Genomic DNA, 17,178 nt, shown 5'->3' with positions numbered 1-17,178 from the left:
GGTTTCATTTATGTGCATGCAGATTTTGTGACTGGGGAGGGGGAGAGAAGGTGTTTCAACTGTGGCAATCTGGGTACTCTATTCACTTGCCTACTTAGTAGTAGACAGTCTTCGAAGAATGGAACTAAAAAGAGAGGCAGGGAGAGTTCAATTATGGAAAATGTGAGCAGAAGTATAAACACATAGTAACAATTATTTTAGTAGTTGTTCTAGTAGCTGATATCCTTGGTGACCCTGCCATCTCTAAGCTCTAACTCACTGCAAAGATCTGGAGAACCGAGAAAGGCCTTCCTTGAGCAAACATTTACTGAGCATGTACTATGTGGCAGTGGATAGTTCTGCCTTAGAAGACATATACATCAATAAAAATTGTATGATACATTGTGATTGTATAAACTACAATAAGGAAATATGCAATGTACTTTGAGAGAAAAAAGGGATGGAGCAGGAACTAACTGCCTAGGAGGTTTACAGAGAACTTTTTAAAGGACACACCTATTTCAGGAGTAGAATGGCTGAATTGAAGAATAGGTGTGTTTAACTTTATAAGAAACTTCCATGCCTTTTCCCAAAGCAGTTGCTCCATACTGCACTCTTAACTGGCAGTCCTGCTTCACATCCTCCCCAACATTTGGTGTTGTCATTTAAACTTTTGACTTCTGAGCTGGATTCTCACACATGAGTAGTTGTAATGGGAAAACAGCAATCTACATAGAGGCAAGAGTGTAGTTATAAGATATATTTGGGCTCAGATGAAGGGTTATAAAGAGGGATGGCAGTAGGAAGGCTGTTAAAGTGATGAAGGGGCGCATGGTCAATGACCAGACCACGGAGTGTGACTGTTTCTTCTTAGGAAGGCCTCTCCCGTGGTGAGGGAAGACTGACTAACGACCAATAAAGGGGAAGAACTAGAGTTGGGCAAATTTGTTAGATATGATCAAAGTCTAAACTACACCTGAGAGCGGAGGAGGTGAGGAAGAGACTTAGGAGAGGTAGACTGACAGAACTTGGTGATCAATTAGATAAATGGGCAAGGAAGGAAAAAGTTGGGAATACCTTCTATTAATGGAGATAGAAAAAGTAGAAATAGACTGGGCTGGGGAGTTCAAGAGAAGATGAGTTCTGTTTTGATAATCAACTTGCGTGCAGAATATCCCAAGGGGCTGAGCTATATAGGTTTTGAGCCTAAAGCTGGGAAGGCGATCAGGGTTAGAAACAGAGTTTTGAGAGTAATTAGATGATAGGCGAATTCATGGCAGTCAAATTGAACACCTAGGAGGAGCTTAGAGTGACAAAAGGCTTGTTGGGGTGGAGGCACCTGGACACAAGAAAAGGACAGAGGTGTTCTGAAAGCATGCTAAGAAGAGGAGGTACAGGAGGCAAGATAACGAGGAAAAAGTGGCTGGGTCAAAGTTGAGGGAGTAAGAGGTCAAGAGAGCATGGTCCTCCAAGTCAGAGGCTAAGATGAGGTAGGATGAGGATGTAAAACTGGCTATTAAGTCTGCCTACTAGGAATTTTCTGGTTATCAGGAGAAGGGATGCTACAGAGAAGGTAGGGGCAGACTGCAGTGGGTTTAGGAGTCTGGGTGGGAAGAGGTCTGGTTGATGTTTACAGAGGTGCTTTGTGAATATTCCAACTGCTGTGTGGGTTAGGGAATGAGGAGAGGGTGTTCCTTACTCAGAAGAGGAGCTTGGAGTTTGCAGATAGCGCCAAGAAATCTTGCAGCAGCCCAAGGACTGGCTAATTTTGTCAGAGAATTCATGTGAAAGTTACATTTTGAAGTAAATAATATGTGGTTTTGCATCATGTGCTGTTTTACCTTCTTCATGAAATGTTGCTATCAATCATATTTAATAGCCAAGGTAGAAACAATCCAAGTGCCCATCAACAGATGATTGTCATCTGTGTACTCCATACATAATGGAATATTATTACTCATCCATAAAAGAATGAAATATTGCCATTGTATCAACACGGATGGACCTAAAGAATATTATACTTAGTGAAATAAGTGACACAGAAAAAAATGAATATTACATATCACTTATCCGTGAATCCAAAAAATAATAACTCACAGTTATAGAAAGCTAATTTATGGTTACCAAAGATGAAAGGTAAGGGGAGTGAAAATTAAGAACATGGGATTAACAGATACAAACTGCATAAGATAGATAGGCAGCAAACATTTACTGTATAGCACCAGGAGTTATATTTATATTTGATGTCTTGTAACAATCTATAATGGAAAATAATCTGAAAAAACATACAACTGACTCACTTTGCTGTATACATGAAACTAATACAATATTGTAAATCAGCTATACTATATTTAATTGATTTTCCTATTTAAGTACTTTATATTTTTTTGAACATTAGGACAAATTTCGACCATAAGGAAATATTGAAAAGTATTATACAGCATACATCCATTTCCTTCTATATTCTACAACTAATATTTTGCCACATTTGACTTATCACTTATTTACTCATTTAACCATCCCTCTTTCTGTTCATCTTATTTATTACTTGATGCACTTCACTGTAAGTCAAAGACATTAATACACTTCATATCTATTAGTATGCACATCATTAACTAGAGATCAACATATAGCTTAGTTCATGTGTATGTGAGGGTTTCAAAAACCACACAGCTTAAGTGGGACATTCCCTGAGTTTTGACAAATGAATATACCTGTGTAACCCCTATTATGACATCACTGTCAGCTTAGAAATTCCCCTCATTTCCCTTCCCAGTCAGTTTCCACTTCTCTCCTCTCCCACAAAGCAGCTCTTGTTCTGAACTTTCTCACTGTAGGTTAGTTTTACCTGTTCTAGAACTTCATATGGAGGGAATCTTACACTATGCCCTCTTTTTTTTGTATCTGGTTTCTTTCACCCAGTAGTGTTTTTGAGATTGATTCATATTGTTTTATCAGTAACTTCCTTCTTTTGCTGAGTATTATTCCACTGTTTGACTACACCACCATTTTTATCTCTTCTCTTGCTGTTGGACAACTAACCCAGTTTCCACCTTTTGGCAACAATGAATAAAAATGCTATAAATATTCTAATACAGGTCTTTATGTAGACTTATGCTTTCACTTCTCTTACGTAAATACCAGGAGTAGAATGGCTGCATCAAAGAATAGGTGCATTTAACTTTTAAGTTTCTTAAAACTTACACGTGTTTTCCCAAAGTGGCTGTTTCATTTTACACTCTCACTGGCAATGTTGCTTCATATCCTCTCCAACATTTCGTGCTGTCATTTAAATTTTAGTCATTTTAATGCAGTAGTTATCTTATTGAGGTTTTCATGTTAATTTGCCTCATGATGGAGAAGGAAATGGCAACCCACTCCAGTATTCTTGCCTGGAAAATCCCACAGACAGAGGAGCGTGGTGGGCTACAGTCCATGGGGTTGCAAAAGAGTCGAACACAGCTTGGCAACTGAGCACACACACGTGGGTGTGTACAAGCTTTGAAGAAATCTGTGGTTATTTAACAGTGTCGCATGCTCATTAAAATAATTAAATATAGGGACGCCTCATCAGTGATATATTTTCCCAAGGTGTAAATGTCCTCTGTTAACCTGTTTCTGCCTACAGAGTCAACTAATTTCACTAAGGTGAAGCTCCTTGGAAAAACTTAATTTATAGTCCCTGTTTGGTTCTGTGAACAGCTTTGACTAGCAAATAAATCCTTTGCGTGCTTTTTGAATGTGGGAAAAAAAAACTTGTCTCATGACTAATGATGTTGAATACTTTTATATACTTAATGACTATTCACATATTTTCTTTCATGTTTGTCTTTTCATTATTGAATTAGTTTTTTAATATATTCTGGATATAAGTTCTTTGTTGCTAGCCTATAGCTTGATTATTCATATTCTTAATGGTATCTTGATGAGTGACAGGATTAAATTTTTTTGAATGTATCAGTATCTTTTCTTTCATGGTTAGTGCTTTCACAGTCCTCAACAAGAAACTTTTGCCTATCCCCAAGCTGTGAAAATATTGTTTCCTTATAGAAGCGTAATAGTTTCAGCTTTTGTAACAGCTGTGATTCATTTTTAATTTTTATGTATGGTGTAAGGTAAAGGGTCAAAGGTTCATTTTTCCCCCATAAAACTATCAAGTTGTAATAGCATTGTATATTGAAAAGATTTTCCTCCTTCTCTCATCCCGTTGCTTTGGTGCTTTTGTAAAATATCAAACCACATATTCAAATTTATTTTACTATTGATCTTATGGTCTTATTCTCCTATTCTCTTAACACCCTCTCACTCACTATTCTACTCATTTTGAATTGAGAAAACCAAGGCTTAGGGCAGTTCAAGAACTTGACCAAGGGGACACAATGCGAAGGACTTTTGAATCATAAAGAAACTGTTCACATTTTAAACCTACTATAGCCAGTGAAAATATTATTAAATGGACACTTTTTCTGAGGGTAATGGAGTAACAAAAATGAACAAGTGCATGCTTTTCTATTTCAATACAGGTGGTATTTTCAGACTGCCAGTCAAACACATGCTTCTTTTGTAGGCTTGTGTATATCTAAAACAACCGAGGACTACCCTGGTGGTCCAGTGGTTAAGACTCTGTGCTTCCACTGCAGGGGGCTCAGATTTGATCCCTGGTTGTAGAAGTTCCTCATGCTGCGTGGTGTGGGGGGGAAAAAAAAACAAAAAATATCACCTCCAAGCCCCCAAATAATTATCCCTCTAAAATCCCAGACAAAATAAAACAAAATCCCCCCCAAACTCACAAAAACCCAATCTATAATATGCATCCTTTTTTGAAAAGATACAGAATTATAACAGTTACTTTACATAATTGAGTAAGAACAACAGCTTTTAGCAAAAGTTTGACTTTAAGATAAAGAATGTATTTCTTTCACCCTGATCTAAATTGAAAATTACTCTTCCGTGATTTAGAGAAAGAAAACAATACTTAAAGGTATATGCCATGAAGATAGATACAAAAATGAGTTGTTGTTCAGTTGCTAAGTCTTGTCTGACCCTGCGACCCCATGGACTGTAGCACACCAGGTTCCTTGGTCCTCCAATATCTCCTGGAGTTTGTTCAAATTCATATCCATTGAGTAAGTGATGTTATCTAACCATCTCATCCTTTGCCACCCCCTTTTGCCTTCAATAAAAACTAGAAGAAAATTCAATAGCCATTCTTGTTACTTTTTCTTTCACTCCTATTCGGCTATACTAATACTTGGGCACCCAGCCTGTTTCCAAATATTTGGTATCAGTTTCTTTTCCACATCATGGCAGCAGTTTTCAGGCAAACTTGATCACCTACTGAGACTAGGCCAGCCTCAATAATCTAATTCACTTACTCAAAGAAATGCATTTGAGTCAGTTCTAATGAGGTGGATGAACCTACAGCCTATTATATAGCGTGAAGTAAGTCAGAAAGAGAAAGAAAAATACCAGAGATGGTACTGACGATCCTACACACAACAGCAAAGGAGACTCAGACGTAAAGAACAGACTTTAGGACTCAGTGGGAGAAGAGGATGGGATGATTTGAGAGAAAAGCATTGACACATATACATTAGCATATGTAAAATAGATAACCAGTGTGAGTCTGATGTATGAAGTAGGGCACCCAGAGCCGGTGGGTGGTCTGCAACAACCTGGAGGGATAAGGTGAGGAAGGAGGTGGGAGGGGGGGTTTAGGATGCAGGGTACACATGTAAACCTATGGCCGACTCATATTGCTGTATAGCAAAAATCATCACAATATTGTAAAGTAATTATCTTTAATTAAAATAATTTTTTTAATCTAATTTTCCAGATCACCTAGGTTCACCCCTGAGGCATGGGTTTCCTATGCCCACCCAACTCACCCAACTGTAACACGCAAATGAATGGCTTGTAAGGACCATCTTTTCCCAGACACAGAAAAGCAGCCTTGTTAAAAAGCACTCATACGTAATATCCTTTAGGAATGTCACAACCAAAGCATTTATATTTTCTGAGTTCCTGGTTTGACCAAAAAGTTTGTTTGGGATTTCTCTGTAACATCGTACAGAAATCCCAAATGAACATTCTAGCCAACCCAATACATAAAATAAGTCACTCAACTATTCGAAGCCAACCTGAGACCAGGACCCATGTTTTCTTGACAACTTCACTATCCCCTCCCCCATTCCCAGTCTTGCAAGTCTTCCCTCAACGATCTGTTAAACCAAGATGCTATAAAGTGGAGTAGGTTAGCTATTCATCGTTCCAAGATGGAAAAATTTAGCCCAGACAAGAGGATGCCTGACAACCAGTTAAGAGGCAGTTTCCCTGAGACCTGGTCAGCAAGGCTAGCCATTATTTTTCCCTTGTCCTTTAATAAAACAGAGAACTAAAAAAAGTATGCCAAAAGTCCAAGAACACACATCCCAATGACTATGTTGCTAAAACAAGAAAGTTATGTGATCTGTGTGCATGTTAATTACTACCAGAAAACATGCTTCTGGAACCTCTTAAAAATAGTGACTGTCATAAAAGTATAGCAGGTGAGTGGTACTTATCAATAACCTTGGGGTAAAGAACTTTCTTATCAAAAAAAGAATAGGAAAGGTTTATCAGTGTCAAAACTACTGATCTAAGAGGAAGACATTCTGCAGTAGTTTTAATATGATAAAGATACTCTAACACTCAAAAACTAATTGTCCTTGAGAGACAAAGTTAGAAGACTTTCATTTCAAAACTTACTCAAAGCTCCAGTAATCAAGACAGTCCTGATTGGCATAAGGATAATATACAGACATACAGACTAATGGAACTGAGAGTCCAGAAATAAAACCTTATATTTATGGTCAATAATTTTTGACAAGGGTGCCAAGACAATACAATTGAAGTGAAAGTAAAAGTGTTAGTTGCTCAGTTGTGTCTGACTCTTTGTGACCCCATGGACTGTAGCCCATCAGGCTCCTCTGTCCATGGAATTCTCCAGGCAAGAACACTGGAGTGCTCCCTTCTCCAGAGGATCTTCCCAACCCAGGGATCAAACCTAGGTCTCCTGCATCGCCGGTGTATTCTTTACCATCAGGGAAGCCCCAAAACAATACAATAGTGGAGAAACTAGTCTCTTCTAACAAGGTACAGGGACAACTGCATATCCAGAAGCAAGATAATTAGACCTCCCAACTCAAATATATGCAAAAACTATCAAACTCTTAGAGGAGAATATAGATGTTAATTGTTCACGACCTGGGATTAGGCAATGGTTTCTCAAACATGAAACCAAAAGCACAATTGACAAAAAAAAAAAAAAAAAAAAAGAGACAGAGAGAAATTGGCTTTTATACAAATTAAAAACATCTGGGGAATTCCCTAGTGGTCCAGTGATTAGGACTCCATGCTTACACTGCCAAGGGCACGGGTTCAATCCCTAGTCAGGGAATTAAGATCCCTCAAGCCACATGTGTGTGTACTGTTGTGTCTGACTCTTTGTGACCCCGTGGACTGTAGCCGAGTAGGATCTTCTGTCCAAGGGATTTGCCAGGGAAGAATAGTGGAGTGGGTTACCATTTCCTCCTCAAGGGAATCTTCCTGACCCAGGGATCAAACCCACATTTCTTGTGTCTCCTGCATTGGCAAGCGGATTCTTTACCAATAGTACCACCTGGAAAGCCCAATCACAAGTTGCAGAGCACAGCCAAAAGGTAAAAAAAAAAAATCTATGCTTCACAACCCACGCAGTGGAAGACAATATTTGTAAATCATATGACTGATAAGAATATATAGAACATACAAAGAATGCTTACAACTCAACAATAAAAGGAAAAACCACTCAATTAAAAAATGGGCAATAACTTTGAATAGACATTTCTCCAAAGAAAGAAATCCAAATGGTCAATAAATATAATATCACTAATAAATAGGAAAATGAAAATTAAAAGCACAATGAGATATCACTTCATACCCTCCAAGATGGCTATAATCAAACAGAGAGTAGCAAGTGTTGGCAAGGGTGTGAAGAAATTGAAACTCACAAACCTTTTTAGTGAGAATGTAAGATGATGCAGTTCTTTTGGAAAAGGTCTGGCAATTTCCCAAAAAGTTAATCATAGGGTTACCATGTGATCCATCAATTCTACTTCTGGTATATACCACAAAGAATTGAAAACATACATCCATATAAAAAACTTGGACATGAATATTAATAGCAGCATGATTCATAATAGCCCAAAAGGGTTAACTGGGTCATTAACAATTGAAGTGTCCAACAACATGAATGGATAAACAAAATATGGCATATGTATACAAAGAAATATTATTTGGCAATAAAAAGAAGTACCGAAAATATCATAGGATAAGTAAACTTTGAAAACATGCTAAGTGAAAGAAGCCAGACACAAAAGAAAACATTATTATATGACTTCATTTTTATGAACATCAAGAATAGGCACATCTATAGAGACAGGAAATAGATTAGTGGTTATCAGAGGACGAGGAGTGAATTGGGAAGAAAAGGGTTTCCTTTTGGGGTGATGAAAGTATTCTTGATTTAGATATTGGTGATAGCTACACAACTTTGTGAATATACTAAAACATACTGAATTGTATACTTTAAAATAAAAAAATTTATGGTATATGAATTGTATCTCAACAATGTTAAAAAGGATTAGTGTAGGAGACCTAAAAGTCTTCTTAAACATAAAACAAAAACCTGAACGCTTTTCTATGAATTCAGTTTTATAACTATGATTTTCTTCTTCTTTAGTAACAATAATCATAACAATAGTAGGTTCTTATTAGACTTGTAACAAGCATTTTGTACCTAGTTATCCCCTCTTGAATCATCTCAATGACCTTGTACGTAGGGGTTATGATTCCATTTTATAGAGAGGAAATTGACGTTCAAGAGGCTAAGTAATTTGCACAAGCTCTTATCAAGGTAATTAGTCTGACTCCAGAGGTTCCATTTTTTTTTAGACTTTTTTGGGGGTGGGGGGCATGCTACACAGCATGTAGGATCTTAATTCCCTGACCAGGGACCGAACCTGTGCCTCCTGGAGCAGAAGTATGAAGTCCTAACCACTGGTCTGCCAGGGCATTCCCCAGAAGTTATATCATACCATTCTGTCTTCCTGAAAACAGTGGCTTACTGGTCTCCAATACTAAGTTATTTTTTGATGTGTTATGTTGTTTTTTCTATCTCCATAAACAGATCAGATATTTCAGGACCCAGGATTAGACAGTTATCTTTCTTCCTTAGTTTGCTGAGCACAGGACAAAGACAGAAAAAAAGCCCTTTATGACAAGTTTTTATTTGTATCAAATACAGAGTACCATAGGTAAATATAAGATTATGACTTGAATATTGTAATATAGCTTATAATTTGGCAAATTAATTATCCAAAGTTTATTACATGTTTAAGTACACACTGAGGAAATTACTTGGCATAACTTGGGAAGATAAATATTTCTGTACCTTATTTAACCATTTGTCATGTATATATGTGGTACATATATGAACACATGTGTGTGTATATGTGTATAAACACACTTCTGAATTAAATATACTTGTATAAAAGCTAAAGATTTATGTATTATCTTTAATTCCCTTTAAAAAATCTATTATATTAAATTGCATCTGCATTCAAAGCAGAATGTAAAAAAATGATCACTTTGCTTAGTATACTTGAATTTACAATGTAATGGAAAATCAAACAAAAATTTCAATTGAAATACTATATTCCTGTTTAATTGACATTTACCTGGCACTATCAAACTATGGAAATAAACCTCCTACTTTAGGTTGTTGAGAGAATAAAGATTCTATTGTGCATTACTGTACCCCCTAAATTAAGAATGAACATTATTATAGCAGGAAAGGTGGCATTTAATTTTCTTCTTTATTAATACGGGAATTCTCAGGAAACAACCAGGGCAGTGTCTCTACCCCTGGGTGCAGTTTCATGCTTTTCCATCAGTGGAAGTCTGGCTTCTCGGGAAAGGTGCAACCCGTCCTCCTGATTATGACACTTGCAGCATAGTGGCCGGCACGGATGCATTCAGTTAGCGGCTTGTCGGAGACCAGCTGAGACAGAAAACCTGGAACACAGGCAGAAGGGGAAAACATGAGCATTGCGTAACAGCATCAGAAATGTCATATGGGTCAGAACAAAATATGGTCTACGTACCTATGCCTCTCTTCAGTCTTGATAGTGAAGTGTCAAACCTCCAGGGTTAGAGGGTTCTTCCCTAATAGTTCTCTTAAAGAGCTCAAGTTGGGACATGACAACTCATCATCAAGTCAATCTAGTCTTTTTAGGCATAAATGATCATGCTTTCCTTTAACTTTGAGAGTAAAAGGTTGTAAGAAAGAATTACTGGCCATATAGTATTATCTTTGGTCTTTATAGCTGAGAAATTATGAGCTATACCTCTGCCTATCTCTCTGAATTCCTTCTGTATTGCTGTTATTCCTAGAGAGTTGTTATTTGGGAAAAACTCTATCATCTGGATCTCTCTCCAAGAACAAATCTGAGAGTTGAAAAGTTATGAAGGACCTTATATACCTTTTTCACTCCCAGAAGTATCAGTGAAATAATATAGAGAGTCAAGCACCATGGATAAGTTTGACATTAAAATAAATATGATAAGATAGATAACAATGCTGAGGCCTTTTGCTTCCGATCAAGATGAAATAAAAGAATCAGATTTACCCTTTCTTCAGAAACAACTTTAAAATAAAAACAAAGTATATGAAACGAAGTCTTTCAAATATTGTACATCAGTCACAAAAGATACATGAAGGAAGGGAAATAAATGAGGTAAACTACCAGGCCACAATTCATGGAAGGAAAACCTAGGTAGAGCCTGACAGTTACTGAGTTGAGAAGATGGAAGTAGGAATCAAAGTACAATAAACACTTACACAGACTGAGAAGGAAAAAAAGAGAGGAGAGACATAAATTGTCACTATTGATAATAAGAGACACCATATCACTATAACGTCTACACACGCTAAAAGGATAAGGAAATGTCATTAACAACTTAATGCCAATAAAGTTTTACAGAACTATAAAGTGTTCAGATTTAACAAGTTAGACAAACTTCTGGAGATACACATTCCATCAAAGCTCACTCAGGAAGAAATAGATAACCTGAATAGCCTTGTGTTTATTAAACATTTGATTTAAAAATTAAAAAGCTTCACATAAAGAAAATTCCAGTTCAGATGGTGTCACTGCTGAATTCTACCAAACATTTAAAGAAGAAAAATAATGTCAATGCTATACAAACTCTAGAAAACTAAAAAGGAGAGAATACTTTTTGACTCACTCTTTGAGGCCAGTTTTACTCTGATACTATAATCAGAAAAGATGCAAATATTTTAGCAAATCCAATCCAATAGTATATTTAAAAAGATAATAATTCATGATAAGGTTGTATTTATCCTAGAAATGCAAGGTTGGTTTAACTTTCAAAAATAAATCAATTTAATCTACCATATTGGAAAATCATAAGGTCATCTTCATAGATGATGAAAAATCGTTTGATGAAACCCAAGATGGATTTCTAAAAAAAACTTTCAACAAACTAGTAACAGAAGGGAACTTCTATGAAAACCTTGCAGTTAATATCACTCTTAATGGAGGATGATGAAATGTTTTTCCCCTTAGAATTGAGAACAAGGAAAGAATGTTTGTTCTTAAACATTGTGCACTAAGGCAAACAAAAGAAAGAAAAGGCATCAAAATAGAAAATTAAGTAGAACTGTCTTCATTTGCAGATGGCATGACCACCTATATCCATGGTTCTCAACAGTGGCAATTCTGCCTCCTGGAGAACATGTGGCAATGTCATATTTGCATCAGAGGGTGCTAATGGCAACTAGAGGGTAGAGCCCAGGGATGCTGCTAAATATCCTATGATGTCAATAATACCAAAACTGAGAAATCCTGGTCTATGTAAAAATTCCTATGGAATCTAGAAAAAAGTTAACTTGAACTAAGTTACTTTAGTGAAGTTGCAGGATATAAGATTCCTCTACAAAAAAAAAAAAAGATTCCTCTACAAAAATCAACTGAATTTTTGTACTAGTAATGTGTGTATATATAGCAATTATATATGCTAGCAATGAACCGTTAGAAATTGATATTAAAAATACTCTTCACCATACTACCAAACATGTGAAATACCTAAATCTGACAAAAGCTGTGTAAGACCTCAGCACTGAAAATGACAAAACAATGCTGAGAAAAAAACCCCAAACAAGCAAAAAACAATGCTGAGAGATAAAAAACAAGCTAAGTAAGATGAAGAGCTATAAACTATTCAGAGAACAGAAGACTCAATATTGTTATCAGCTCTACTGATTTAATGTAGTATCAACCCAAATTCCAGCAAGCTTTTCTAATAGAAACTGACAAGCTGATTCTAAAATTTATGTGGAAAGGCAAAGAATTTAGACTAATCAAAATAGAACTCTGAAAATAAGAGTACTTGATTTAAAAATTTACTACAGAACTAAAATAATTGAGACACTGTGGTACAGGCATTAAGATGGACAAATAAATCAGTGAAACTGAACAATCTAGAAACAAACTTACTTCTATATCATCAACTGATTTTTATAAAGGTATTAAGCAATTCAATGGAGAAAGGATAATCTTTCTTTTTTTCCATGTTATTATAATATACTTCTTTTTAAACAAATGTTCTTAGAAGAGCTGGATGGGCCATATGTGAAAAAAAAAAAACAAAACACACACACACTTCTACCCTTCCTCACACCAACCACAAAATTAACTTGAAATGGATTATAGGTCTAAATGCAAGAGCTAAAACTATAAAACTGAGAAGAAAACTTATACGAAAATCTTTGTGATTTTGAACTTGCCAAAGATCTTAGGACATAAAAAGTGTAAACTTTTATGAAAGAAAAAATAATTTTGACTTTGCTAAATTAAACACTTTTACACAAACACTTTAGTGAAGAAGATAAACCCTTCCAAACAAGCACAGGAAAAGATGTTCAACATTATTATCTGTTAGAAAAATGCTAATTAAAGCCACCATGAAATACCACTGCCCACCCACTAGAATGGCTAAAATGAAAGAAGACTGACAAAGCAAGTGTTGGCAAGAGTACAGATTAAATGAAACTCTCAAATACTGATTGCCTGTGTGTGTGCTCAGCCGTTCAGTTGTGTCCAACTCTTTGCGACCCCATGGATTGTAGCCCGCCAAGCTCCTCTGTCCATGGGATTCTCCAGGCAAGAATACTGGAGTGGATTGCCACTTCCTCCTCCAGGGGATCTTCCCCACCCAGGGATCGAACCTGAGTTTCCTGCGTCTCCTGCATTGGCAGGCGAATTCTTTACCTCAGAGACACCGGAAAGCCCAAAGTACTGATTGTGAGACTATAAAATAAGATTCTTTTTGAAAAACAATTATCAGTGTCTTAAAAAGTTAAACATACACCTATCAAAAGACTCAGTCTTTCTATTTCTAGGTATTTAACCATGGTTTGTAAATGAATGTTCAGACCAGTTTTATTTGGCATAGCCCCAAATTGGGAACAATCCAAATAGTATGGACGCAGTAAATGTGTCCATAGTGATGGTCCATGGGTGTATAAATATGTCAACATTTGTAAAACTGTACACTTTAAACATGTGCAGTTTATTGTATGTCAATTATACTGCAATAAAACTACATAAAAAATTGTTGTAGTTACAAATAAGATAGTCAAGAACAGAAAAATCTGGGGCTACTTCCCCTCTAAGGAAAACCAGAGATGCTATAGCAGTACTCAAAAACGCAGAAGAACAGATGATAATGAGAAACTGTTCTGTAGCCAGACTTTTAGGCCTCATAGGCCCTGGGCAGCTGGGGGGTTAAGGTTAATTTAAAAGCTGTGGTATAGTGACCTGTAGAGAACATTATAAGAGATTTATGTTCTTTCTCTTCTACCATTCTGACCACACAGGCTTCTCCCTTGTCAGATTTGGGGAATGCTGTATCCAATAAAATAAATAAGTACGCCCAACCAAAGAGTAATTAATTTCGTTAATGGAGTGATGTATTTTGAAGACATTTGCTTAGAATGTGAAATCACTCTCTCAAGAGGTTTAGTAAGAGTATTTTATCATTGAGTTTTCAGGTAACAGTCAAAGGGCAATATTAACTTTCAGCCAAACTGTGAGACTCAACTGTTCAGCCCACACAGTGAATGGAGCAGATGCCAAATTCAGTCAGATCAGCTTACAATGGAAACACGTCTATTAGAAGACTTATAAGGAACATCTGTTTTCCTCATTCCTCCTGGTATGTTCTTTCTGAGAAAAAGAAAGCTTATGTTTATGAAATATTTTTGAGAAGCCTAAGTACCAGCATCCTCTTTATAATAGAAGAGCTAGTTGTTGATTGAAGTGAAGTCCCCTGAGGAGACATTTGCTTTGACAAGTGGAAAACCTGGATGGAGAAAAAAAGCTTAGACCTTTGCCCTGGGTGAATATCAGTTTTTTAACAATCTATTTTTAAATTCTAACTGAGATGAACTACAGATGTTATATAATCAGTTATAAGTTGAACCTTCATAAAGTAGCTGATATGAGTCCTCACCAGTTGTATGAAATAGTTTAAAAAAAAAGGAGCTTATATTTAAAGAATCACAGGAAATTCTTTCATAATAAGAATTAAACATTCCCAAGATAGCTTTTTTATTGCATAAAATATACATAACCTCAAAGTTACCATTTCAACCATTTTAAAGTGTACAATTAAAGGCATTAAGTCTATTTGCAATGTAGTGTAACCATCACCTCTATCAATTTCCAGAATATTTTCATTACTCCAACAGAAACTATACTTATTAAACTCTCCATTCCCTCCCACCCCTGGCCTTTTCTGTCTGCCTTACTTCACTTAGCATAATGTTTTTCTGTACAATTTTTTAAGTTTAGATTTTTATTATTAGTTGGCCTAAAATGTATTTTTTAAAAACTACATTTGGATATAATTTCTAATTCAGAAAATGTGCCAAAAAAGAAATGAAAACTTGCAAATAATGCAAATAGTATCCATACATCCTTTACCTGGGAGGTACTTATTGTCAACATTTTGCTCCTTTTGGGCCCATCTTCTCTTTTTTATACAATTTTCTCCATTGAACTAATTGAGAAGAAGTGGCATTTGTCATGCTCTTTACCTTTAAATCTATCTATGCATCTTTCCCAAGAATAAGGCTAGTCTCATGGATAACCATAGTCATCGACTTCAGTAATAGTGTTAGAATAGTTATGTGATTGACCGTTCATATTCCAGTTTTGTCAATGACCCACTAATGTCCTTCATAGCATTTTTTTTCCATCTAGGATAGAATTTAGTCTAGGATTTGTCATATTTTTAGTTTGGTTTATCTCGAACATTTCCTTCAACTTATGTGACAAGGACTTTTTTGAAGAATACAGTCTTCCCCTACTCCGTACTTAATAGAGTGATGTTCATTTTGGTTTGCCTGATATTTCTTCATGATTAAATTCAGATTATGCATTCCTGGCCAGAATACTAGAAAAATTATGTTGTGTCCTTCTCAAGGGTATCACATTGAGGAACACATTATGTCTGGCTGCTATTCACTGGTGGTAATTTTGATCACCGGATCAAGATGTTGTCCTACTTCTCCACTGTATGGTTATATTTTCCCTTGCATGTAACAAGTAGTCTGCTGGTAGATATTCTGCTCCCTATCAAGAATTCCAATCCCTTTTCCCAAATTTAGTATTCACTCATGATTTCTAACTGAAGCAACTTAAACCATGATGATTTTTTACTCAAGCACTCCCTTCACATTTACCAGTCAGCTTTTGACATTCTATATGCAAGAGCTTATCTCTAATCTCATTTACTATTTTTCATCTATTTATGTATCAATAAGGAGGCACAGACTCTTGTTTTTTAATCAGTGGTTTATCATTCAATACAGCTCTATATGGTGCTCAAAATGTCCCAGTTTTTACCAGTGGGAGCACCTTCAAGCTGGCTCATGTGTCCTTGGATGTGCCCTCATACTGTTTTTGAGTACTTCCTTACTTTTTGGAATTATATTCTTGGCTCATCTTAAACCCACCCTATCTCAGCCTTAGAACCTGCCATTTTCCCAAGGATACCTATTTCCTATTAGGGTGAAATGGTATTAGAGACCAAACAAAGTATGGGAGGTAGGTGCATTCTTTGCTGCTAGACCCTGTCAGCAAATGGAGCTAGGAAATATGTACTTCTACACATGTACGGATACAGATACACACACATATGTACACATTTATATGTGTACCTTTATATGTGTATTTATACACACACATATGTACACATATATACACATGTACACAGACCTATTTTACAAATTGAATTGACACCAATACTTCCAGTTTCAATCCATCCCCATAGCACTCTTTCTTACCTTTCTCCAGTCCATTATTATGATTCTGTACTTTTTTCGACAGTGAAAACCCTAGCTTCCAACAATATCAAAATATTTATTGGCTTAATTTTATACTATCTCCAAAACAGCTTCAAAACTGCTTCACTACTAATTTTACAAAACCCCAAATCTATTAAAAACAGTTTAGAATTGGTTTGCTGTCCTCCAATGTGCTCAAATACTGTGTTCAGTATGCTCTTTAGATTGGTTTTCTTTTTTACCCCACTTCGGAATTGACAGGTTGTTGCTGAACCATGAAAGATGCCAGGATTCTTGGCCTCCAGAGAAGAAGAATTCAATCCGGGGCCAGAGTCGAGGCTTGATCACTCAGAGCTTTTGTGTATAAAGTTTTATTAAAGTATAAAAGAGATAGAGAAAGCTTCTGACATAGACATCAGAAGGGGGCAGAAAGCGTACCCCTTCACTAGTGTTAGCAATGGAGTTATATACTTTTAATTAGTTATTACAGTGAATCAAAAGAATGTCAGGAGGTTGTAAAGACCTTACTAGACCTACTCCCATAATTTACATTTTAAGATAACAGGATTAGCCAGAAGGTTTTTTCCAGAAACTGTCCATTATTGTTATATAATCCTAAGGAATGTAGAGGGAAAAAAGTTTGTCCTTTCCTCCTCCTTGAGAATTCCAGACCTCTCTCTCCTTGGGGACCCTCAAACTTCTTATCAACCTGCCTAGGAATTGACTCTCTCAGAATGGTTCACTTA

The 17,178-nt window shown here is 36.2% G+C and overlaps 1 protein-coding gene across 6 annotated transcripts in view; it reads right to left on the bottom strand.

Moving 5' to 3' along the window:
• Positions 1–9,267: 9,267 nt before the first annotated feature.
• The window catches only part of ADK (adenosine kinase), a 553,238-nt gene continuing 545,327 nt past the window's right edge, over positions 9,268–17,178 (bottom strand). For all 6 annotated transcript variants that reach the window (XM_061161884.1, XM_061161887.1, XM_061161881.1 and 3 more), the window contains one exon: positions 9,268–10,074. In XM_061161884.1, the coding sequence (XP_061017867.1) occupies positions 9,950–10,074 (125 nt within the window). In that variant the 3' untranslated portion in view covers positions 9,268–9,949. The remainder of the gene's footprint in view (positions 10,075–17,178) is intronic.

Source organism: Dama dama, chromosome 15 (assembly GCF_033118175.1).
Source record: "Dama dama isolate Ldn47 chromosome 15, ASM3311817v1, whole genome shotgun sequence".
In the NCBI taxonomy this organism is placed as follows: Eukaryota; Metazoa; Chordata; class Mammalia; order Artiodactyla; family Cervidae; genus Dama; species Dama dama.
The sequence above is the reverse complement of the archived record's forward strand: the minus strand, read 5'-3'. Positions and strand labels throughout refer to the sequence as shown.